Here is a 26,859-nt window from a genome sequence, read left to right as displayed (position 1 = left end):
TGATGGACGAGACATCTGCATCCACAGAGAACAGGATTCCCAGCAGCTGATAGCTAACATTTAGGTTGTGCCAAATGCTTTGCATAATACTAGCAGCAGGTGATTAGGTGCTACATTGCATGGCAGCAAACTGAGTGTTCTGAGGGTTGATGGAAAAATCTGAAGAGCTTTGATTTTACAGATGGGTAAACTGAGACACAGAAGAGGAAAGTGGCTTGCTGATTGGGCAAGCAACAGCCCCATTTGGCAACTCAGCTTCCTCATCTGCAAAATGGGAGAGGGGTTGGATTAGATAGTCTCTGAATCCTAGGATCTATTTCTTAAGATTAATAGTAACTCTAGAAAAAAATATTTATGCTAGGGTTGAACTTTCCTCTTGTATATCTTTAATAATTAATATACTTAATGTCAGTTAAATTCCTACTATGAGCCAGATACTGGAAATAAAAAGACGCAAATGAAGCAATCTCTGTTCTCAATGAGCTTATGTTCTGTCAAGGGAGACAACAGGTACATCTATAATACAGAATGAATGCAAGGTAGGAAAAGTATCAGTGGGAGGATCAGTAAGGGCTTCATGTAGAAGATAATGCTTGAGATGTGCCTTAATGAGACAGATTCTATGAGATGAGGGAGTGTATTTCAAGCATGGAGACAGGAGGGAGGACTCTGTGGTGTCAGAACCAAAAGAATAACCATTTTGGTTCAATTATAGAGTATGGGAAAGGGGATGTATAACAAGGCCGAAAAGGTGGGTTGAGGCTAATTTGTGAAGGGTGAAGATCTTTAGGAGCCAGAAGAGTTTATATTTTATCTTAGAGGCAATAGGTAGCCTCTGTCATTTATTGAGAGGGGGAGTAACATGGTTATATCCTTGTTTGAGGAAAATTATGGTTTGGGCAGCTATGTGAAAGGTAGATTGCAGTGGGGAGAAAAACTGACTAGGGGCCTATTACCATATTTTAGGCCAGAGGTGATGAGAGCCTCAGATAGAGTGGTGGCTTTGGGATTGGAGAGCAAGGGTTTGGATTCAAGAGATGTTGTGAAAATAGAAGGGATGGGGCAGCTAGGTGGCGAAGTTAATAACTCGCTGACCTTAGAGTCAGGAGGGCCTGAGTTCAAATGTGATATCAGACACTAGCTGTATGACCTTGGGCAAGTCACTTAACCCCAATTGCCTTGCCCTTCCCCCCCTCCAAAAATTAAAAAAAGAAAGAAAGCAAAAGGGATGAGATGTGTTGATTGATTGACTAGGTGGAGTGAGGGAGAATGAAGAGTAAAGGATGATGCCAAGATGATGAGCTTGGTAGATTGGAAGAGATAGTATGTCAAAAGACTGGAGGAATTTGAATTTGTCCTTGAAATTTTAAGAGTGAATACAGGCATAGTGTGAGATAGTCTCTTTCAATTTCTGTTTGAACCAAAGTGGGTTAAAAACAGCAGACTCTTTGGGGAGACATTGGAGTATTCCATTGTTAACAGTAGGGGACCCTAAGCTTTACTGACATAAATCATATAACTCCCTATTTAAAACCATTCAAAAAATTTTAAGAAGCATATTTATATGTGAAAAGAACAAGTTCAATATAAAATGATTCTTGTAAGTCTGCAGGCAGATAAAAAGTAGCCGATATAGTGATTCTGGTGAACCTAATTCCTTCCAAGTTAGCTATCTCTGCCTGTGCCCTGGGTAGGTAACTTCAGATTAGCTGCTTGAGATATCCTGTTCTAACTGTTAGGTAGACAGAGCTGGATAAAATTTAAAGGATTCACTAATGTTGAGTATGACAAGTATAAATTTGTGAAAAAAAATACTAGTTGATAAGATTGCAGATTTATCTATTGTCTCAGACGGGGAGCAAGGGTAGTGTAGAGATTTCAAGGTCTTTTCAGTGACAGGCACTAGGGGCTTCTGAACAGTATTGGGGGAAATGGAGAGGTGGTGGGCTTATTTTGACTAGTGAGAGTTTGGGTTCTGTTATTATTGGAGAAGGTCCCTTTTGTGCCATTACATAAATTACTGACTTTGGACTCAGGTTGACTTTTAGCACTGTCTTGAGTGCTAATTCAGGAATCTCTAACAGACTGCTTACTTCTTCAGACTACAACATGACTGGCATTTTGTAAACAAAAAGTGGAGAAAAATTAGTGCAACCAAATTGTGAATGCTATTAACTTTGTAATATCGCTGGCCTTGGGATAATTGGATTAAAAGTATGGTTTTCTCCTCTTTGAGGCTGGATTCCTTGTCTTTGGTAGTCCTGTGAGCAAACAAGCCTGGCTGTCGTGCTGACAGCAGCTTACACTTTGTTAGAAGCACTTACAGTGTAAAAGCTATTGTGGATACTGACAATATAATGAAGAAGAGTTAGAGGCCTTTCCAGTAAAATCATGGTTCAGAGGGAAAAAAGGTATTATGGTTACTTTGACAAGTGAACTAAACTCTTCAGAGCTAGAATGAAAGGAATCGTGATAAGAACTGGGTTCGAGGTGACTTATAAGCAAAAAACATTTTAAAAAATAAAATTATGTTGTTTACCTCAAAGCTTGGCATGAGGGATGATGCCCTGTCTTTCCTAAAAATAGATGTGTTATGTTCAACCTGTATTGAATTGCTTATCTTCCTAGTGGGGGCGGGTGCAGAGGGAAGAAGGGAAAGAACCTGGAAATCAGAGTTTTAAAAACAAATGTTAAAAAAAATTGGGTTTTTTTTACATGCACTGGGAGATAAGATATACAGGCACTGGGGTATAGAAATCCATCTTGCCCTACTAGAAAGTAAGAGGGGGAATGAGAGAGAATATGAGAGAATAGATTGGGGAAAGGGGTATGTATTCAGTGAGCTCTATTTTGGGGTAGGGGTAGGGAAAAGACAGGGAGAAAACTTGTTACTCAAAATCTTGTGGAAACGAATTTTGAAAACTAAAAACAAATAAAAATTTAAAATTTAAAAACATGTATTAAAATACTACTGTTGATATAAAAATAGATTCAAAGATTAATTCTAAAAATTCCCCTCTAAAATCTCCAGAGAGAAGTCCTGTATATTTTTTGTCCACGTAATAAAGCTTAGTCATGTCATACTGTGGAGTAGAAATTTCTTTCTTGCTAAAAGAGAAAACCATCCTTTTCTCACTGGGTTTTGTGTTGAAAAGGGCATGTCTTAGTAATAGTAGTTTCACTTGCAACAAAATGTCCAGACGTTGGATTTTTTAAATTGTATTTAAAACTCAGTTGAACTTTTTTAATCTTTCTCCTGTCAATTATTCATGAGAATATATTCACTAAACTTGACTCTCTTTAGAGATACATAATAGATCAATTAGTTGATACAATACTGTGTAAAAGAATGTGCTTTCGAAAATGTTAATGGATAATAGCGTTTACTAGTGTGTGAGTGCCTAAACTCTGTATTTTCTCTAGGAGGCATTTGTTCTACTGTCTGAGAAGCTTCTCAAATTTCAGTTTTGCCCATTCCTTGGTTGCAGTAAAAGATTCAGTGGAGTAATTGTGTTTATTAAAAAATAAAGATTTAAAAAAATGGCTTCAAAGAAAGCATTAGTCATCCTGGCTAAAGGAGCAGAAGAGATGGAAACAGTTATCCCTGTTGATCTAATGAGGAGGGCTGGAGTAAGTATGCTGACCATGTCAATCAATTTATATGTGGATTTTTTTATGTCTTTTGACCGAAAAGATTCAAAGCTTTATGAAATTTTAATTAAAAATTAAATCTCTACAGCTAGAGTAAATCTTTAATGTTAAATGTAAAGCCAATGCATTTTTATTATTCTGCATGGTATACTTGCTGGGGGTGGGGGACAGGATGTTAAGTGGACTTCCTCTGTGAAGGAAAATATGGAGATTTGCCCAGATAAGAATGCGTGTCTAGGTTTCTCTGTGTACCACCAGAGGGAGCACTGCCCCCATTGATGAGGTCACAGAGTAATCAGAGTATGTAGTGATCAAAACAGCAATATAGTAAAATAAACAATCACTACAACTTTTTGCTTTCTCTATTGGCAACATATTTAAACATAGTAAAATAAGGGGATCTCTTAAATATCCCTTCCAATTATCAGAAGCCATTGAGGTCAACTCGAGACTCCCATGACCAAGAATCCTGTCTTGCCTAACCAGAGGTTCTCCAGGGAGAAGGACCCCACTATCTCTGCTAGTAGCCAATCCCACTTTTAGTTTTGTCAGGAAGCTATCTTAGGACAAAACTAAGTTTTCCTTTTTTAAAACTTCTATTAATGTCTTGTTGTGTACTATAAAGCCAAGCACAAGTCTGATCCTTCCTTCAAATGCAGACAGTTATCATTCCATACTCCTCTTCATCTTGAGACTAAACCTCCCCCATTCTTTCACCTGATCCTCGTGTGGTACAATCTCTAGGCCTTCACTGTCCTGTCTACCCTTCCCCTTTCTAAAACATGGCAGCTAGAACTGAAAACAGTGTTAAAGATATGGCCAAAACAAGGCAGGGTAGAACCCGCCCAGTCACCTCCCAAGTCCTGGACACGAGCCTCTCTTAACGTAGCCTAAGATCTTAGCTTTCTAGACTGCCACATCACATTATTGATTAAAATTGAATTTGTTGCCCAGCAAACCGTCGATCTTCTTAAATAGAGATTTGGGAATTGTTTTTGTGTTTCAGATGAAAGTCGTTGTGGCAGGTCTTTCTGGAAAGAATCCAGTACAATGTAGTAGAGATGTACTCATTTGCCCTGATGCCAGTCTAGAGGATGCAAAGAAGGAGGTTTGTCCTTTTTCACCAGAAATAGCCCTTAAAACATCTTTCATTGTGTTCATTCTGCAGTAGTTGATTAGAGAAGTTTAATCATGGCTTGTTCATTGTTCAGAGGAAGTTTTCTATTATGTTATAAAAAATTATCAGGTGTTATCTTGTTTATTACAGTGTGTAATCGGCACATAGCTTGCTCATTTTTGTGTTTTCTCTATCTGTAATCTTGTTATCTTGCCTACTATTCTGCTTCTTTCTTGTTTGCTACCAAAACAAAACAGGGGCCAGAGTGACAAGGATTAGCGCTTGATCTCCTGAACCTTTCTTATTTTCATAATCCTGTATTCTGTTTTCAAAGGAGCAGAAATAATTACATGTTTACTTTAGGTAGAACATTTGATAAGCCTCTGATTGGAGGAAAATTAAATTTATCAACATAAATTCATCCTATCTACCATTTTCTTTAACTTGATGTGAGAATTGAAATGAGAAATATTTCCAGATTTTTTTACATTGACCTGGCTAGTGATATCATTGGCAAAATTAATTTGGAGAAACTAATTATCCAGAAGTTTGACCCTGGAGGATTACTTTTTTTAGCCACAGCAACTGATAAAGGAAATCTGAGGGGGGATCAATGTGCACACAGGCAATTTGGGGTACTTTAAGTTAGGGGCTGTGACTCTTGTTGAGAATATTATTTAGTCAGTGAATTTTTTAAATGTTGAGAAAGAAGATCTTTTTTCTTTTAAATACATGTTAATGATGGGTTATAGGGAATTTGTGTACCGATAATCAAATATGAAACTTGTTGATACATTTAAAAATGAAATGCTTAAAGCAAGAAGGAAAAGTCAATTATGATTTCTGTTTTTTGGGGTTTTTCTGCTGTGGTATCATGTGTTTTTCTTTGTTAGATTTTTTTTTAATACAGAGAAATTAGGGTCATCAAAATAATGTTGGTTACATCTCAATATATTACATCACAGTATTCACTGTGTACTCAAGACTTGGCTAAATTGAGTTTGACGGTCCACTTTCTTAGAGGATTAAAAAGAAACACTCAAAAGTGCTATTAGGCCAGATTTCTAGCTTGTAGTTTTAGCAACTTGATAAGTGGAATACAGTAGAGAGAGTATTGGACTTGGAGCTAGGAAGCCCTCCTGAATTTGAATCCTGCTTCTTACACTTTGTAGCTGTGTAACCCTGAGCGAGTCCCTTTAAAACTTTGTCTGCCTCAGTTTCCTCATAGGTAAGATGGAGCTAATAATATCATTTACTTCCTAAGGTGGTTATGAGGAGCAAATTAGGTAACGTGTAAGACACTGAGTGAGCCTTAACGCACTTTATCAGTGTTAGCTAACGTTATTATTTTTTGAAAACTGCAGCTCTTGAAAGCATTTAGGACATTAATACTTTTGATTACTTTTCTCTCAAATTCTATTTTTTTCCAAATATCCTTTATAGTTTGTTTTAGGTCTCACTTTCAGAATATGAAAATGTCATTAAAATGTTTCTCTTTAATGCACTTTCTTGTTTTTGTTTTGGAATCTTTTAGGGACCATATGATGTGATAGTCTTACCAGGAGGTAATCTGGGTGCACAGAACTTGAGTGAGGTAAAGTCTAAAGAAAATACTCAGGAATGTTTATAGTTCATGTTGGTGTCATTACAGTCTTGGAGGAAAAGTGATATGTAAAGTGTGAAACTCCCTAATAATATGGAGTTCTAAGTCTGCTTATGTCTTAAAGTCAAAGAACATTTAAGAATAATTAATTTCTTATTTTTGGACAGTGGTTCTAAATCCTAGTTGTTTTAAGTTCTACTTGTGTTCTTTATAGAGAGGAATGATTTGTGAATTAATGACTGCTTTATGTGTTACTTTTCTTTTTTAGAGTGCAGATGTGAAAACATTGCTGAAAGAACAAGAGAAAAGAAAAGGCCTCATAGCTGCCATTTGTGCAGGTTTGGCATATTTTTATCATGCTTTAAAAATGTCGGTTCTCTAAATGTTCTGGAAATAGTCTTTCAGTTTGACAAGTTTGTTTTTAAGGGTCCCCTTTTACAAATCATAAAATAACTCATTAGATAAAGTACCTTCTATGTTCATTTTGTATACATTATGTATGTAAATGTTTTTTTCTCTGTTAGATGTCAGCTCATTGAGGGTAGGGACTGTTTTACTTTTGTCTGCCCAGTGCTTATCATAGAGCAGCATTTAGTAGTTGATTATTAAATGTTGGTTCAGGGATAGAGTTGGAGTTTTTTACTGTTTCCTAAGTGAGCATAGCTGTTTCCTGATTCTAGAGAATTCTTTTCCAGCTCCCTTTGTCATCTTTTTTCCGCATCCTTGGCATAGGTTCTTTGAAACTGAATAATTCATATATTTGGTTGAACACAGGAAGAAGTTGTGTCACTGTGGTATTAATGAAAGTGCCCACCCCAGCAAGTGTTCTCTCTGCCAGAAATTCAGTTTGTCACACGCATGAATCTGCCAAAAGTCAAGTCGTTAGCTCTCCTTATGTGACCTTTAGTTTCTCATGAGTCTACATTGTAATCTTTCTAATTTTAGTGACTTCTCATTGGAGTTTTTCTGATTCCTTGGAGCTACTGTTTTCTGTATATATGCAAGTGAAAATAATATTGAAAACATTTCATTGTCAGTACCTGACTTCATTCCATAAACCAGACTTTGAGAGTTGGCTTCCAGTTCTGCCTTTGACATTTATGATCCTAGACAAGTGGCTTCACCTTTCAGAGCCTCAGTTTTCTTCTCTGTAACATGGGGACAATAACTGTAGTTCCAGCCTCACGGAGTTGTGAAGGCTAAATGAAAGAAAGAATTCCCAAACATTTTACAAGTGTCAGATGAGGGTTAGCTGTCATTACCACCCACAGTAATGGAAGCAGAGAAACTATGGCCCCTCATCTGGCAGCAGTGTGCATTTTAGGGAGAAGATGCTACAGATAACCATGAGGTCTTTTCTTTGAGTGTTTTAACTTTTCTGTTTGATTGGGGAGAAATGCCTAAGAATATCTGCAAAACTGGATTCCAAAGAATAACAGCTTCAACACAGGAAGAGTAACAGTCATAGAGACACCAGTAATTCAGAGAGGATGAAGTCCAAGGCTCAGTGATACCAGCGAGGTACATTCAGATCTCTAGTTCATCTTCCCTGTTGCCTGTTTTGTAATCATTTGAGATGGACTGACTGCAGAGAACAAAATAAATATGAATAGTGGGGAGTCAAAACCTGCATTAAGCAAGCAAGGAGATAGGTGGTAGGGAAGCCTCTGGCTGCCCCTGATGAGCTCAGATCAGCAGATCTTGGACTGCCAAAAGAGATGACTGGTATTCTTGTTAACTGTCAGTGATCTTTGCAAGACTGGAGAACAGGAGAGAGGCTTTGGGACCAAGACTAGAACTAGAACACATTCACCTAGAAGGTATTTGGATTAGAATGGGCAGAATTGTAGAATCTCCAGTCAAAGGCTGGGTAGTGAGTATCTTGGCAAAGAAGTGGTTTCCACTTGATGGTCTAGACTGAAGCCCTTCACCACTTGCTTGACCTCCCTTTGACATTGTCCTACACATGAATTGTCCTTCCTAAAATGTGGACCCAGAACTGAGCACCCTGCTCCAGATGTGGTGTGAGCTGAGCAGAGGGTGCAGGACTCATTTCCTTCACTTTGGAAACTGCATCTCCTTTAAGGCAGCCGAGATTGTCTTAGCTTTCTGGCTGCTTTGTTGTACCATCGATGCATGTTGAACTTGTATTCACCTAGAACTCCCTGGCCTTTTGGATAAACTGTCTAGACATGTGAAATTGAGTATTTGACCCTAAGTTTAAACTATATTAATTTCTTACTAAATTTCATCTTACTAGGTTTGGCCCGGCATTCTAACCTATTGTCTTCTTTTTTGATCTCAAATCTGTCAGCCAACAGCTTTGTATAATTTGTCTAAGCATGCCTGTATGCCTTTATTCTAGTCACTGATTAAAATGTTAACACAAGAATAAAGGCAGATTTTGATCCCTGGGGCCTTCCACTGATCACTTCCTTACTAACATCATTCCATTAATGACTGTTTTTTGGGCACAGTCATTTAACCAGTTCTGAAAAATAAGCTGCTAAAACAAAAAAAAAAAAGTTCCTCTGCAGGGTGGCTAGGTGGTGCAGCAAATAGAGCACTGACCCTGGAGTCAGGAGGACCTGAGTTCAAATCTGGCCTCAGACACTTAACACGTACTATCCATGTGACCTTGGGCAAGTCACTTAACCCCAATTGCCCTTCCCTCCCCCCTCCAAAAAAAAGTTCCTCTGCATAAAGACATTAACTGGTCAGACAGTACAGTGTGCTTTTACCTTCTGAGAATCAGGAAACACTCAAAGAGATGGTTAGTGTAGAGAGGAATTGAAGAATACTCACACTGTTCTCTGAATCTTGCGTCCTTAAACATTTTATTTGTAAGGCGTTCAGCAGTGTCTGCATCCATTGTTCGCTGTCACTTTAATGATCCACTTATGTTGCCTGAATATCAGCTGTGATTCCTTCTTTTTAAATTTCTTTTTTAAATTTAAATTTTTTTATCTATATTGTATTTGGTCCAGTCACATGGTATTACTAATACTGACTAGTGATTTTATATCACACAAAAGCATCGATTTTAACTTTATTGTATGTTTGCAAATGTCTCACTGATATTCACACATTTTATTAAATGCCCTGTATTGAGAAGGTTTCTGACATGTGTGAGGGCTGTGAAGTTTGTTGGATTGTTGTCTTCTTAAGGAGATTTTCATTTAGATATTAAGGTGGGCCATAGGTATGAAAGCTCACTTGCAGTAAAAGTACTAAGTAAAATGGAACTTGTCAAAAGGCAGACATGAATAGGAGTCCAGAGAGTGTGAAGGTGAGCCAGCAGTAGAGATTGGAAAGAGGGCATCCTCGACCTCTTAGTGCCCGCCCATCAGGGAGAATAAAGCAAATACAGAGAGAGGAGTAGCCGGAGGCAAACTGGACCACTGACCGTCAGTAATGAGAATTAAAACTGAGGGGTCCAGAGAAAGAGAGTGCAGACTGCAGGCTGTGTCTGGGGGGTGGTCAGAATGATACTTGGCTTGTCTAACAGCTTTATGACAATCGCCACAAGGTGGTGCTATGGAACTTCGTGTTACGGCCCTTTTTGTTCAGATCTGCTTTTCATTCAGTACTTCTAGTGTGCTGTGTGACTCCAGTTATGTTTGCAGAAAGCCCAAATTCAAAGATAACATTGATCACTTTTCTTTCACTTCAGTCATTCAGTTCAGCAAGCATTCACTAAGTGCCTGCCATTTGCAGGACACTGCTAGATGTTGGCTGGGTAAGATACAAAATGAAGGTAAAATATTTTTTTCAGGCACTTTGGATTTAAGTTATGAACTTGCATATTTGCAGAACACTGATTTCTTTTTTGAGATATTTGCATGTTGGCTAAATAGAAAGAAAAAAAATTTAAGTATTCCAGTGAATTTAGTAGGAAGAACTTGGAATAAATTTACTACCAAATCAAAAAATAAAACATTTTTTTCTGTCCTAGTCATAGGGTCATAGCTGATTAGAATAAGAAGGAACTTTAGAAATTATCTAGTCCAAATACCCTCATTTTTTAAAATGAGAGGCAGTTGACAGATGAATAGATTTCTTTTAATCTTTAAAGAGCTTTGTATGTGTAATAATTGTAAATCAGGGCCTATTCTTGCAGAGAATGTAGCTACTTGGGCATTTGTTTGGTCTTCTAAATCTGAGAATCAGCTGGCTTTCAAGTAACTTGTCGGGTTATTATGTAACTACTCTTTTCCCAGGAATTAGATTGAGATATGAAAGATTAATTCATCACAGTAATTCACATTTCTAGCATTTTAATGTTGGGAAAGCACTTTCTTTTCCACAACCTTTTCCTTATTTTAAAGATGAGAATCCCAAAGCTCTGAGACATTGGGTAACTGGCCCATAAAATCACAGAGGTTAATAATAGTTTAAACTGGGATTTTGAACCCAGGTCCAAGCCCTGTGCTCTCTTTGCTACAATATCTCCTCCTTATGGATGGCTCTTCTTATTTAAACTGAATGTGAACGGAATGAGAGCAAGGATGTATCTTAGGAACTTAGATCCATTGCTTGAGAAGGAAAAACCATGTCATTGTATTTATTTGGGATCCCAGACCTTAAACAGACATAAGAAAATGTCAAAGATGTTATTTGTGAGTAGCTAGAGAAAAATAGTATTATACTATTCTACCCTTCCATAAAGTACCTTAAAGAGAAAATACCAAAACCAATTCTTTGTGCTTCTGTGAATGACAAAAATATTGAGTTCTAAATGTCCTTTTTAAAAAATGCTAACTGAGTCCCAGAATGGGAAGCACTTTAGAGGCTCAAAAGACCATCCCATAAATGAAACCTAAAACACTCAAATAGTATCTCTGACACAAATATTTATCCAACCTTTGTTTGAACTCCTCCAGTGATGGGGGGCTCACTGTCTTCAGGGTTATTCTACTACATTTTGGGACAATTATATCAAGGAAGCTTTGCTTATTTTGGCCTGAAATCAGCCACCCTAATTTCTATCCATGGGTTTTAGCTCAGCTTTCTGGGACCATGGAAAACAAATATTAGCCTGTCATATGACAGCTCTTAAAGGGTTCTGTGATGACCATTGTGTCTTCTACCCCCAAAGTCTTCTCTTTTCAGGGTTCAGTATCTCTGGTTCTTCCCACCAATCTTCCTGTGACATGGTGTAGTGTGACCCTGGGTATGTCACTTAACCTCTGTCTCCCTCAGTTTCTCTATTTGTAAGATGGGAAAAATAAACTTGCCTCCCATGGTTGTTGTGAAGATAAAATGAGATAATGTTTGCAGTGCTTTGCAAACCTTTAAGTGCTTTATAAATGCTAGTGATTTATGAAGATGACAAGAGCTGGGCTTGGAGCTGTAAGAGATTTGGTTTTGTATCCTGACACTTCATAGCTGTGACCATGGACCAGGCTTTGTGCCTGAGTGGCATCACCTTGAAAATGAAGTTGATAATAGTTGGAGTGTCCTGGAGTTGCTGTGACGGTCAGTTGAGATTGTCATGTATAGTGCTTTGTGAACCTTTAAGTATTCTGTAAATGCTAAGCATTATTTTTAGTCCCTTCACCTAATGGGACTTGGCTTCAGAGGACTTTAAAAAAAATTAACATTCACATTTTTTTTTCATTTTTCAAATGTTTTATTAACTTCTGATTTACATCATTAATTTCCGCCAGATTTTTGGTTACAAATTTTCTCGTTTTTCCCCTACCCACCACCCCAAAATATCAATCCCACAGGATATCCCCTCCTCTCTTTTGCTCTCTCCCATATCTTCTCCGATACCCCCTTCAACTTTTCCAGTAGGGCATGGTAGATCTCTATGCCCCAGTGCCTGTATATCTTATTTCCCAATTACATGTAAAATAGTATTAATAATAGTATATATAATTTTAAACATTTGATTTTAAAACTTTGAATTCCAGATTCATTCCCTTCCTCCCTTGTCACCCACCCTTGATGGGAAAATAAGCAGTTCAGTATAGGTTGTACATGTGTAGCTAATGCAAAACATTAACATGGTAGATATATTGTAAAATACTGATCATATTTCCCTCCCTCCTATCCCACCTCCCTACTTGTTCTGTTCTCTACTTTTATCCCGTCCCTTTTCAAAAGTGGGTGCTTAAAACTTCCCTCCCCCCCAGCCTGCCCTCCCTTCCATCATCCCCCCTCTCATCCCCTTCCCCCCTACTCTCCTGTAGGGTGAGATACCCTGTTTAGTGTGTATTTCATTCCCTCCCTGAGCCAAATTCAGTGAGAATAAGGTTGACCCATTCCCTTTTGCCTTCCTATTCTTCCCCTCCTTTGTAACCATTTTCCCTTGCCTCTTCTGTATGAGATAGTTTACCCCATTCTGTCTCTCCCCATCTCCTCTCATTATATTCCTCTCTCACCTCTTAATTTCACCTTTTAAGTATCATCCCTTCCTGTTAAATTGGTCCTGTGCCTTCTATCTATGTATACCTGTAAACATATATACACACATTCACTTATGTATTCATATGCCCGTATACCCTCCAATATAGACATATGTGTGTGTGTGTATTTCTATTTCCTTCAACTATTTTCGTACTGAGAAAAGTTTCATCAGTTACAATTATCATTTTTCCATATAGGAATGTTAATAGTTCAACTTTGATAAGTGGCTTATGATTTCTTTTCCCTGTTTACCTTCTCAAGCTTCTCTTACTTCTTGTATCTGAATGTCAGATTTTCTATTCAACTTTGGTTTTTTCATCAAGAATGCTTGAAAGTCCTCTGTTCCACTGAATGACCATATTTTCCCCTGAAACATGATACTCAGTTTTGCTGGGTAGATGATTCTTGGGTTTAATCCCAGCTCCTTTGCTCTCTGAAATATCATATGATCCTTCAATCCCTCAGTGTAGAAGCTGCCAGATCCTGTGTTATCCTGATTGTGTTTCCACAATATTCAAATTGTTTCTTCCTGGCTGCTTGTAATATTCTCTCCTTGATCTGGGAATTCCGGAACCTGGCTATAATATTCCTAGGAGTTTTCTTTTGGGGATCTTTTTCAGGAGGTGATCGGTGGATTCTTTCAACCTCTATTTTGCCTTCTGGATCTAAAACATCAGGGCAATTTTCCTTGAGAATTTCTTGGAGGATGATTTCTAGGTTCTTTCTTTGATTGTGGCTTTCAGGTAGTCCAATAATTTTTTAAATTATCTCTCCTGGATCTATTTTCCAGTGGTTTTTCCCATGAGATATTTCACATTGCCTTCTATTCTTTCATTTGTTTGGATCTGTTTAACAGCATCTTGATTTCTCATAAAGTTACTAGCTTCCCTTTGCTCTATGCTAAATCTGAGGGAATGATTCTCCTCATTGAACTTTTGAGATTCTTTTTCCATCTGGCAAATTCGGCTTTTTAAAGCATTCCTCTCCTCATTGCCTTTTTGAGCCTTTTTTGCCATTTGAGTTAGTCTGTTTTATAAGGTGTTATTTTCTTCAGTCAGGCTGTTAACCGACCCTCATTTCATACTTTTCTTGCATCGTTCTCATTTCTCTTCCCAATTTTTCCTCCACTTGTCTTATCTGCTTCTTAAGGTCTTCTATGGCCTGTAACCAGCTCATATTTTCCTTTGAAGCTTTTGGTGCAGGAGTTCTGACTTCACTGTCTCCCTCCTGTTCCATGCTTTGATCCTTTTTGTCCCCAAAATAGGAATCTAATGTTGGATTCTTCTGTTTGCTTTGCTTCCTTTGCTGGTCATGTCGCCCCTCAGTCACTTGACCCCTGGGCTTTTTGCCACAGTAGGACTCTGCCACCTGACAGGTGGTTACAAAACACCATCCCAAACGCTGGGGTTTTTTCAGCTGCCAGAGGTATTAGTTGGGTGCCTTCTCTGAAGCCTCCACACTCTTTGGCAAGCTGGTCACATACCCCACAACCTCTACCCCAGACTGCAGTCCAGATCTAAGCAGGTTAAAGCAAGAGCGATTACCCCTCAGACTGGTTGCTTGGTCCCCCTACACTCTGCACGCCAGGAGCTGAAGCTGCAATGTGGTGCCAGCTACACCAAGGCATCTCTCTCCCAACTACTGGTCCCAAAGTCCACACTGCACTGACCTCTCACTTTGTCCTTCACATCTATGTGTTGATAAATCTGGAAACGGCCACAGCTGCTGGTGATCTGGAGTCCCTCTAGCCGGCAGCTGGTCAGGCCCACCCTGGGACTAAAACCTCTGCGTGGAGCTGGGCTCAGCTCCCAAAGCGCTGCACTGGCCACTTGCTGCTGGCCTGCCGGACTGTCCTCAGCGGGAGGTTAGCTTCTCTGTGTCATTTTGTGGGTTCTGCAGCTCCAAAGTTTGTTCAGAGTCCCCTTTTACATGGATTGGGGAAGGTGGAAGCTGGAGCCATGCAGAGGTCCTGTTTCTACTCCATCATCTTGACCTCACATTCACCTTTTCTATACAAGCTCTTTAGTTTTTATCAGCTTTAGTGGTAGCAGTATTGGGAGCATGGTTCCTGTTTTAAACTTACTAATATACAAACACGGTCATCAGAAATACTGTGTGTAGAGACCAGCCCAAGATGGGATTCATACAAACGTCAAGATCTTCTTCAGGTAAATGTGCAGATGTTCTGGTGCAGGCTGAATCAAGTCCCAGGCACTACAGAACTTCTCAAGGGTCTAACTTTAAAACCTGCAAAGGAAGGCCAAGTGGTTGAAAAGTGCCCTCTCTCCAAACTATGATAATGCAGCCAGACAGGTATCCTTGAATTAATATTGATCTCAGAGAGATATTGCAGATGGACAGTGAGCTGGGCCCAGAATCGGAAGCAATATGCCAGCTTGGATCTGGGAAATTGCTAATTTGCTCATCTCTGAAACAAAGCTCACCTTTCAAATGCCAGAATTCTCTCAGTAATTTGATGACTAGTGGAACATCACTCTGCACTCTGAAAAAACTCAATTGCAATTGACCTAAAGGACAGTAGGGAGACATGTGGTAGGTGTGAGTGAGCTGCAATTTATTAGCAACAGTGACTTGCGTGTCTGTAAAGGAAGTGAGCCCATGGTGTGGTGAGAGCAAAGAGTAGCCTTAGTGATATGTTGAATGGTAAGAGAGGAGGTAGAAGAGAAGGCCACCTGCAGGTGGGCAGATCTTTGAAGCAGGATTTAGGGGAATACACACATCAAGACCTTCGTATAAAGAGAAATTATGAGAGGTTCTTAGGTAAGAAAGCTGTGAAGGGACAGATGGTATTTTTATAGCTGCTACCAATTGTGGGCAAGGGGATTCAGAAGAGAGGCAGATTTGGGAAATGAACAGCTGGTTACAAAGATGATGTCTGAAAATGGGATCAACATTTGTGGATCATGGCTTAAAATATAGGAATGGCCTGCTCTTGGCCAGAGATGGAATGCCCCTAAAAGAGGCTGATGAAAATATGTTTGTTGGAGTCTTGAAAATCTAATCAGAAGAATGACAGACTAAGAAAGGAAGAAGAGAAAAGACTGCCTGCCTTTCTTCACTAAGCTAGGTACCCCAGATTCGCAGAAATTCACAGAATTCAAGGAGATTGGCATCCATAAAAGCTATAGTCCCTGAGATCTCTAAAAATGTACCACAAATATATGTAATGTACAGTGACCAACTAGGGAATATTTGAGAGAGAGAGCTGCGTTTGGCACCTGATGGTTTGAAGTCAGAGCCTACTTTTACCTGTGTGAACTTGAGCAAGTCCCTTAAACACTGCTTTAGTTTCCTGTGAAAGGATTAGCAGAGGATAGTGGAAAACTTGTTGGAAAATATGGTTCATGATTAAGAAATGAAAGAGGCCCAAGGCTTGTAAACTGCTCAGAAGCTTCACACCTCTATATTCAAATACATTCTTCAAGAAGGGAATAGAAAGGAGAGGGTGAATCAGGCCTATAAAATCACAGATCTTTCCTTATTCACATAAACTTCTAGAGGAAATGGTTATCAGAGTTAGTGCCATTACTCCTCTTCACAATTTTTTTCAGTCAATAGCTTGTTTAAATAGATCAGGTTGAATCTGCTGTAATTGTATGCAGTGTTGTCTCATCTTTATTCTTTCTTCTAATTTGGTATTGATTCTGACCTTTGTTCTCACTGGTCTGTGTGATTTAACTGCACCCCAGACAGCTGGTTCTGAAATGACATCCCCATCAGTAATCATTGGTTTCCTGTCAAGATACTGTAATCTTTGTGTGTGATGTTGTTCAGCATTTGCTATGCTATTCAGGCATGAGACTTCTTAGTGATCTGTAAACCTTCAGTCCTGCACCATTTTTTTTCTTGCATATTTTTCATAATTCTTGACTGTGTCCACTTTTACAGTGAAGTCACTGAATTAATATATTGGCCAGATTTTTCTTTTATTTAAGATTGTTGTAGAACTTCTTTTTCCTTTGCCACAAATAATGGCACAAAAGTAACAATTTGCTGTTGAGTTTCAGCATTTGCAACCACTAACCTGTATAACCTACCTTCTCATTGCTTTAAAATCTTCATGGAAATGGCTGCTTTAGGTGTATCTCAGAGATATCTTTGATGTAAAATGTGAGAGGGAAGGAGGAAGGCTTTTGCAGATTATTTTCTCCAGCAGATCACATCTTTATGTTTGCACATTTGACAGAAAAGTGAAGAGAAAATATAAGGTCTTGCTGTTCTTTGATTTCAAAGCCAAAACACAGTGGAACAAAATATAGTTTTAGAGGCCTCCTCTGTCTAACAAAGTCTTTTCCCTGTATATATTAAGATCAAGGAGAAGAGTCCATGATAGGTACAACTGCAGAGATAACTGTTCATTGTTTCTGATTACCAGTGTTAAGTGAGGAATTAAATAGACACACTTCCTTCTTAGCGGGGTTATTGCTCTCATAAAGGAAAGCCTACTCAATTCATGTGAATCAATTTCCCGTAGAGTAAAAAATCCCCCAACTGCTTCTGATTGTGGATTACATTGTATGGGGGGGCCTCCTTTAGGAGATCCAAGGCCACTTGAAAGAGATCAGCCTAACAGCTTATGTACAATCATCTAGGTAGATGTAAGACTACACATTTCCCAATTTATGATGTGCAATTAGATATGCCTTCCATTTAGCCCCTCAGTCCATAGCCTTTGACCCAGCATGTAAACTTTGGACATTGATCTGAGCCCAGAATGAAATAGAAGAGAGTAGGCTGGATTGCATTTGAAAAAGAAAGATGATGCTTTCTGTAATCATAAGCTGCTCCTGAATAAACTCATCTCAATTCAGGAGCTAAAGTTGGAGATAAATAAACTAAAGAAAACACCAACCACTTTAAAATGTATTGCAAATCTTGAGATTTCTCAAAAAGGAGGAGGGAGCAATCAATTTCTTAATTGCCAGCAGGCTCAAAGTGGGGAAATAAATTTTCCACAAGAACTGCATGAATACCTAGAAGAAATGAATCAAGAGATTTTTAAAAAGTCAAATCAAAGCTTTTAAAGAAAGAAACAGAAGAATAAGTAACTTAGAAGAGAAAGTGGCCCTTATCCAAATAGTGAATTCGCTAAGAAATTAACCCAAAGAGAAATTAATGACTTCATGAGACAGCAAGAAATATTAGAACAAAATCAAAAGATTGACAAAATAGAGCAAACATAAGATATTTTCTTTCAAAAAACAATTCTCTTGAAAACAGGTTCAGGGAGAATAAATTTAAGAATCATTGACCTCCCTGAAAACAAAAACTTAGTCATGAATTTCAAGATATCATAAACGAAAACTTCCCAGATCTCCTAGAACTAGGGGCAGAGTGAAGATACAAAGAATCTACTGTCACCTCCTGAAAGCAACTCCAAAGAAAAAGTCCCAGGAAGGTCAGAGCCAAAATCCAGAGTTCCCATAGCAAAAGAATTCAGGCCTCCAGAAAGGAGCAAATCCAAGCACCAGAGTCAGAATCACACAAAGTCTAGAAGCATCTCCCAAAAAAAGAGTTCATCTTGAAATAGGGTATTCTAAAAGCCAAAAGATTGGGGCTTACACCCAAGAATAACTTGCCTTGCAAAACTGAGCAGTTCTCTTCCCCTGCTTCATCCAAAAGGGGAAGAAATGAGCCTTGAATGACAGATTTTAAGCATTTGTGATGAACAGAATTCTGCTGAGCAGGAACTGACATGCACACACAGTCCAGAGAAAGCTAGAAAAGTAAATTTATTTGAGCAGTTGGAAGAAGTTGTATGATTTCCTTGTGCTAACATTATAACGGGAAAAGAAATAAGTATTACTTTAGGACTCTAAAATCTGCAAAGTATGGAAGGAAAAACAGGTCCTGGGGGGTGAAAACAGGTTCTGAGGGTTTTATAAAAGGGGAAAGAGAAGGGAAGATAAAAGGAGGAATATGCAGGGGTAGAAAGGAGAGAGAAGGTGGTTTATACAAGAAGCATATACAGACATGAAGGGGGTGGGATGGGGAGTGATCTTCAAATAAACCTCACTATTATCTGAAATGGGCAAAGGAGGGTTGAACACATGTTTGGTGTAGACTCATCAGGGAGACAGTCAAGGATGGGGGTATGGTAGAGTTAAAAGGGAAGAGCTAGAATCCTGCAGGTGGGGGCAGGGTGATGTCCCATTCCCCATCACTCATTGAGGAATAAGGGAACAAATTGAATGTAGATGTAATGGAATATTACCGTGAAGAAATGATGAAAGAGATAATGTAGAGAATCCCAAATACGAACTGATACAGAAGGAAGCCATCATGGCCAGGTGGGACAACCACATTGTAAAGAGGACTTGTAATGAAAAACAGTGTCCATTTCCTGTCAGAGAGGTAATGGCCTGTTCCAGAAAGAGACATATGGTTGGGACATGATCACTGTGTGGATGCATTGTGCTTAAGTTGTTACAAGGCTGTTTTTTGTCTCTCTTTTAAAAATTGTGTGTAGATTATGGGCAAAGTGATACCCCAAAAAGAACTGTTTAAGCATTTTAAAAATATCAATAAGAGAACAGAAGGGAGTTCAGAAGGAAATAGGACAGTTTTGAAAGTCATGTATGTTTGTTAAAAAAAAAGCAATATGGAATGCAGACTTGTATTTTTGTTCTGTTGTATATGTGGAAATGCTCTTCCTTTGGTGTTTTAAGTTTGGAATTTTTAAAAAATACATAAGAAGTATATACTCAGAAAGGAAGTGGGTGGTCACATATCAAGACTGATAGGTAGATAGCAGCTAGCCAGCTTGAATGCTGCATTCTGGCACCCATGAGATGGTAAAAGACCACTAGTGCATAAATGGGTTCTCTGGGGAGGACTCCTGGTGGACATGAGGGTGAGACAAAGATGGATAGTGGTGTGTTTCTGTAGACAAAGGTAGCTACATTGAGATATTGAATCCATTGAAGTCAATTTCATCTATTAAATTTAGTCCATCTTGTCATATAGATAGCTAAAAAAAATTAATAGGATTGTCTTCAGGTGTAGTTAATATTTTAATCATTACGTGTATTATATTTTTGTTAGATGGTGTAGTGGGTAGACTGCTGCATTTGGAAATAGCTCAGGAAGGTCTGAGTTTGAATTCTATCTCCCACCCACTGACTAGCTGTGTGACCCTGGGCAGGTCTTTGAACCTCTTTTAGTCTTGGTTTCCTCATCTCTAAGAGGAGAGTAATAGTGACACCTATTTCATAGGGTGGTTGTAAAGATGAAGTAAGATCATATATGTAAAGAGCTTTGCAAACTCTGAAGTATTTATATGCGTATGTGTTTGTATAAAAATATTAATTATTGTAATATTGATTAAAATGTTAGCTACAAACCTTTTGACAGATTTACTTTAAAAATCTATCTTCTATCTCATCCTAAGAAAGAAACATTTTTTTCCTTTTAAATTTTAGAAATAACTTAGGACACTATATTTTAGGCTCTAAAATTCTTTAATTTTTTTTCTTCTTATTGTAAACTTAATCACCAACAAACATTCACGTTTATTAAAAAAAAAAGGATTGTATACAAAACCATGAATTGCAAATAATTTTAAACTTTTTAAAAAGTATTTATTAAATATATCATGGAGTAATAAGATGACCTCCCTTGTGTCCCTTTCTGAACTTTTTTTTGTTGCTGCCTTTTTTCCCTTTTGGGGGGCATCTCTAACACTATTCACTAATTAGCATCCCTGTCCATCCCTCCATTGTAACAAGTGTAGTTAAAACAAAGCAAATCCACATATTGACCTTGTCTCATGTTACACCTTGAGTCCCTCACCTGTCTGCCCAAGAGTTGTTTCCTCATCAGTCTTCTGAAGTCCAATTGGGGCACTGGTGATCAGAGGTGTTCTGATGTATTTCAGAATTGTTTTCCTTTTCATTATTGTGGTCACTGTGTAAACAGTTTTTTATTCTTGCTCATTGTGCTCTGTATCAGTTCATATGTCTTCCATTTTCTCTTAATTCATCATTTGTCATTTCTTACAGTACAATAAATATTCCATTCAGCTATTTCCCAAATGATGAAACACCTGCATGATTTCTGGTTTTTAGAAGACCACAAAAAAATGCTGCTATGAATATTTTTGTGCATGTACAGATGGCAGTGCAGCTTAGTGACATTATTGGTATAATTCTAAATTATTTTCTGGGATGGTTACATCAAGTCACAACTTTGCCCACAGTGCATTAGTCTGTCTGCCTTCCCACAGCTAGTCCAACATGGACCATTTTCATCTTTTGTCATCTTGGCCAGTCTCTAGAATCAAAATTTGTTATGTTCAAATTCTTGATCTGGGCCTTCTGAGGTTTTGGTTTTGTTTTGAAAGTTTTGATATTGCAGTTTCAAAAATGGCATGCATCTGTGTTTATTAATCCTTTAAAAACTTACCTGTTTTATAGGACCTACAGCTCTCTTGGCTCATGAAATAAGTTTTGGATGTAAAGTCACAACACACCCACTGGCCAAAGACAAGATGATGAATGGAAGTAAGTATCATTGTAGATCTAGTGCACAAAATGCCTTCTCAGAAATTCATAATGGAGTATACCCAGCCAGGGTCCTAAGTAATGAGTATTCTCTAGGAGTTCCTCCTGTTCAGAAATGGCTGAACTTTCTTCTGTCACCTTTGTTCATTTTTTTTTGAAGGCTATAGAGGTTATAGTATGTGGGTAAGGGATGGAGTATTTCTGTAGTAAAATGGAAGGTGAGGAGGTAGCTGAGATATGGGTGGAAATTTGACAGGACACTTTTCTGTAGTTGGTTTTTAACAAATTTACAGCTATGTTGCAAACTAAAAATAGTTAGTTGGGCAGTATGGCTTAGAATTTTAGCTGCTTGAGTATTCAAGTTTAAATTCTGGAACCCCAAACAAAAAATTCAAAAAGGGCCACCTTATCTTTAGTTAAATTGCAAAATAAATAGGTCTTTCTCAGAAACCAACTTCTTTAGTGTGGACCCTTTGAAATTCAGGGGATTTGGGGTGGAATTTATGCCTATGGCCCAAGCCTATTTTGTAAACATTATTTGCCCTTAGGAGAGGAAATGTAGTGATCAAATCAGAATATATATTTAAAATGTAGTCTCCCCTTCTCCCAGCTCCCCATGGGTACAAGATTAATTTCTTTTCTGCTATTACAATTACAGTTTGTTAAAGGGAGAATTTGAAAGTTTTTAAGTTTAAAAAGTCATGACTCTAATCTTAATGAGTTTTCATTCTTTTTAAAAACATTTTTGTTATAAACAATCACTATCAACAAAAGCAAACAGCATATGGAATAAAACTCCCCCTAAATAATAACTGAGTTGTTTATATTTTGAGGAAAAAAGAAAAATAGTCACAGAAATTTTAAGAATTATGAAGCTTTATTTTCTCTATATCCTTTTCCAAAAATTTGCTGCTACAGTGGGTTAGGGAACAGTGCTCAGCAGTGTTCATTTGATAATATCCTTGGGATAAGATCCTTGGATTCATTCTTTTTTTTTCATTTTTATTTAAAGTTTTGAGTTCCAAATTCTATCCTGCCCTCCCTGAGGCAGTAAGCAATCAGATACAGATTATACATGTGCAATTATGTAAAACGTTTCCATGTCAATCATTTTGTACAAGATGACTCGAATAAAAGAAAAAAAATGAAAGAAAGGGGAAAATAGCATTTTTCCATCTGTATTCAGTTAATATCTGTTCCTTGGATTAGTTCTTAATAAGATTCTCTTATAAAATTATTATGTCAGGGTGCAAAAGATAGAAATGCTGTCAGAAAGGACTTTAAGGATTTGTTACTTTATTAGCATGGGAGCCCCCTGCCCAAATGCAGGGTACAGTCCCTTTATGTTTGAGAATTGCTTTGGCTACCCGATAATGAACCTCCCTCTCCAGACAGAGCAAGGCAGGTCCTCGGTCTAGGCCTGGGCTTTGTCACCAGCCCACACTTGAAGTGCTCCTGGTCTAGTAGAACCTGCCCAATCCTGGGCTGTCCTGGCATAGCCCTGTGAAAAGCAGGGTCTCTTACAGGCCACGCCTTATGAGGCATCGGAGAAGGACCTTTGTGGATGAAGGTGGATCATGATTGCCCCAAATTTATAATGATCCAAACTAATTTGGCATGCATGTGATTAGTCAAATTAGAGATTAATCAAATACATGCTAAATTCTATTTCTTTAGATTCATCACTAGATATTAATAGGGAATTTGATTTTAATTTTAAAACGGAAGTTTAAAATTTTTTTTGTTTTAATTTTAAAACCAAGTTTCCTATTACCCAGTGTTGACTAGAGAAATAGAATTTAGAATGCATTTAATTTACCGCTAATATTACTATTAATGAATGCATTTAATTTATTCCTAATATTACATGCATGCCAAGTTATTCTTACAACTTGTTCTTAAAACATTAAATGTCTTTTAAAAATATGGAAAGTTTTAAAAAATGAGCATTTGAGAGGTTGGAGCTTGGTTGTTTAGTATTGAGGAGTGGTTTTTTAGGCCTCATTTGGTTAGTAAATTGCTGCTAGCAAAGTGATAGCTTCTCTTGCCTGCTTAGGCTAACCAGGATTTTGGGGTTATGCAGACTCACAGCTCAAGAAGCAGATTTCTAGTTTTCTGTGTCAAACTCTTTGTGGTTTTTTCTTTTCTTTTCTTTTTGAGGGGGTAAGGTAGGGCAGTTGGGGTTAAGTGACTTGCCCAAGGTCACACGGCTAGTTTTTGTGTTAAGTGACTGAGGCTGGATTTGAACCAGGGTCCTCCTGACTCCAGGGCCAGTGCTCTATTCACTGTGCCACCTAGCCACCCCTCAAACTCTTTGTTTAACTGTGTTGCTAATGTCACTAATGAAATTGAGGAATTACTAATACAGTTTTTATTCTTAGTTTATTGCTTTTTCTTTACAAGAATGAGTTTTAAGATATTCCAAATTGCTCTGGAAATTTTGAACTTTATTATTTTAATGGGTATTTTTATGTTAAGATAATGAGAAATAACTCTTGCATACATTGTAATTCTGTTTTGACAAAGTTGAGGAACACAAAACTTGTATTTTATTTCTAAGGTTCTTTAAAATGTAATGTATAACTTTACAAATGTTTAGGAGGGTAACAGCAGCATAATGTTTATTTACTTGAATTCACATAAAGTTATTCAACTTGAGTGGCCTCCAGGATCAAATGTAAAATCCTTTGTTTTACTTTTAAAGTCCTCCATAAGGTGGCCCCTCTACTATGACTGTGGCCTCTTGGCTGCTCCTCATACGAGCCCTCCTGCTCCTGTCTGCTTCCCCGCTTCCTTGGCTTTCAAGTGCCAGCTTTCAGCTGATCATCTCCAAGAAGCCTGTTCCAATCCTCCGCAGTCTCAGGACCTTCCCTTGGAGATTGCCTCTGTTTTACTCTGTACATGTCCTGTTTGTACAGAACAGTTTCTTGTTGTCGGATGGTGGGTGGTTCATTTTTCTTTGTATCTCCAGAGCTCACAGTAGGCACTTAATGAGTGCTGTTTGAGGTGTGTGCTCTGCATTTCCAAAGAACGACTAATTCGGGAGAGAAGAAGCAGCACCAAAGACACCAGTACTCTAGGAGATAGTCTTGCAGCATTTGACATTTCTTTTGGGAAAGGGAGCCTGCTGAATTTTCTTAGTGTGCATGGTTTTTCCTTCCATCACCTCCCTATCCTAACATCTCCTATGACAGACACTTCAGAGAGTCAGTAGCCCCATTTAAGAGGCAGGTCTGCCCTATCCTGGAATCAAGTGTGGGGATTAAAATTTGATTTTACCCAATTTGGACCTTAACCAGTAAGTGGGAAAGAATGATTAATGATTATTATGATTTTTTAAAACCACACCATTTTGAGACAGGTCTGTACTATTAAGAACATAGTATTATATACAGTTAATTAAACACACATTGAACAGACATTAGTTGTTCAGTCCAGTGCAAGGCACTAATGGTCGAAACTATGGAGAGTCCAAGTAAGAAATCTCTGATTTTGTGGCTCTTACAGTTCCATAGGGCAAAGAAGAGAAGAGTATAAGGAGAAATGCAGAAAAAGGTACAGAGGAAGAAGAAATCATCTCCTGCAAGTGGGAAACAGGGAAAGCTTCAAAGAGGAGGTGGCATTTGGTTTGGGTTTTGAAAGATGATGGCAGAAGGGCATTCCAAGCAGAGCATAGAATGAGCCCTTATCTATCCACAGTGGTGAGAAATGTGCTAAAAGGACAGCAGGCTTCGTTAGTTACTGCTTCCTGCCTCTTCCCTCGCTCATCCTTCCTGCCCATCTTGCTGGCTGCTGGAATCTAGTCCCAATTCAAAAACCTACAGGGTCTCCCTAATTGCCTTCAAAATAAAATAAAATCTCCGAAGTTTGGCCTTGAAAGCCCTCTACACTTTGACCTCAGAATACCTTTCCAGCCCAATTTCATATATTTCTATTTACACACTTAAGTTCCAGCCAAAACTGGCCCCCAAATCAACATTCCATATCTTGCCTCTAAGCATTTTCCTCCCTTGTGGTATCTCCTTCCTTATCTCTCCTTCTTACAACTATTATAGTCCTTTAAGGGTCAGCTCAGATAGTCCCTACTTATAATATTTACTGATGTTCTCTCCTTCCCCAAATTACTCTGGGTTTTTTTTTAAACTTAACTTGCATCCAGGTTGAATTCCCAGTAGAATATATGCTCCTTGAGTGCAAGGATTAGTTATATCTCCTTCATACCTATTACAGTCCGTGCACATAGGAGGCCTCAGTATATAGTCAGTGGATTTAATTGACTGTAGAGGACAATTTCCATTTAGATTTCATTTCCTCATTAATGATTAGCAGTGCTAGTCCTTGGTTATGTTTATTTCCGAGTGTTATATGTCTTTTCCCTTCCCCAAGTCTGTATCTTCTATTTCTTTACTCTCTTCCCACATTACTTAGTCTTCTGAAGGCTATAGGTGTTAAGTAAATAACCTTGGCTGATGTTGGCTTTTTTGTTCAGAATTTCTAAGAAACTCTCCCTTACTAGAACAGTGAACAGAGCAGGCTGGTACTCATTGTCACCTGTGGCATTTGAGTGATATAACTGACCACGCCGTGTCCTGTCTTTATTTTCCATTTAAAGATCGTTACACCTACTCAGAGAATCGTGTGGAAAAGGATGGTACCATCCTTACGAGCCGGGGTCCTGGAACCAGCTTTGAGTTTGGCCTCGCCATTATTGAGGAGCTGATGGGAAAAGAAGTAGCAGATCAAGTGAAGGGTCCACTTGTTCTTAAAGATTAGAGCCAAAAGCTTTCTTGGCTAATAAGCTTAACAGTGCCCTAGAAATGACTAATATTTACTTTGTTTTTGAAGTATGAGAAGCAGTGTAAGTAACATCATTTGAAGTCTAATTGTTCTCCAGGATTACATATGTGTACCAATTGCTTTTCATTAAGTTATGTTCAAATTAGAGGAAAACTTAGAAAAATGTCTCCACATTTGATAATGTGACTGCAGTGGCAGCTGCCTGAGAGCCTGCAGGCAGCTGGATGCACATGTGGCTGCTACTGAGTCTCACGCTTTCCTGTTCACACATTTCTGAACTTTGTTGGCCAAATAAAATGCAACATTTGGGAAATAATTAGTTGTCTTGCTTTTGTGAACTGTGGAGCCTGTTTACAACAAGCTTGCCTTTCAGCTTCATGGCTTTCTTTCTCAGATGCAAAATCTGGCAATTGAAACATTCACTAGCAAGCATATTTTACATAAAAGTTGGCTTTTTAGATACTTGGTTCAATTTTCAGTCACTAGCTGGGAAAAGTTATCTATAAAAACACCCCTTTGTGGAATATGTGCATTTCAGCATCATTGTACATTTTTGTAAAACAAATTGTGTTTTTCCATTACCTTGTATTTGAATACTAGACTGATCTCTACCCCCTCCTCCCACATCAGTCCCTTCAGTTCTCTTCAGTTTGGATTGAAACCTTTTGATGAAGAAAGGAGTTCGAGTGGGGACCAATGTGATCGATATTACCACACCAACGATTCTTTTAACACTTAGTGGAACTTCTGAATTT

General features: G+C 38.3%; 1 protein-coding gene across 2 annotated transcripts in view; it reads left to right on the top strand.

The window, feature by feature from the left end:
* PARK7 (Parkinsonism associated deglycase) overlaps window positions 1-26,420 on the top strand; it is a 30,639-nt gene extending 4,219 nt beyond the window's left edge. The window contains exons 2-7 of one of the 2 annotated variants that reach the window (XM_069078863.1): window positions 3,424-3,630; window positions 4,658-4,759; window positions 6,303-6,362; window positions 6,640-6,674; window positions 21,291-21,307; window positions 25,920-26,420. In XM_069078863.1, coding sequence (XP_068934964.1) covers window positions 3,541-3,630; window positions 4,658-4,759; window positions 6,303-6,362; window positions 6,640-6,674; window positions 21,291-21,307; window positions 25,920-26,080 — 465 coding nt within the window. In that variant the 5' untranslated portion in view covers window positions 3,424-3,540 and the 3' untranslated portion in view covers window positions 26,081-26,420. Of the gene's footprint in view, window positions 1-3,423; window positions 3,631-4,657; window positions 4,760-6,302; window positions 6,363-6,639; window positions 6,710-21,220; window positions 21,308-25,919 lie in introns of both variants that reach the window. The other variant, XM_069078862.1, reaches the window with a different exon arrangement.
* Window positions 26,421-26,859: the final 439 nt, after the last annotated feature.

This window comes from Petaurus breviceps, unplaced genomic scaffold, assembly GCF_028583685.1.
Source record: "Petaurus breviceps papuanus isolate PSGF00001 unplaced genomic scaffold, PetGlider_PUasm1.0 91041, whole genome shotgun sequence".
In the NCBI taxonomy this organism is placed as follows: Eukaryota; Metazoa; Chordata; class Mammalia; order Diprotodontia; family Petauridae; genus Petaurus; species Petaurus breviceps.
This window is presented reverse-complemented; position numbering and strand designations above follow the sequence as displayed.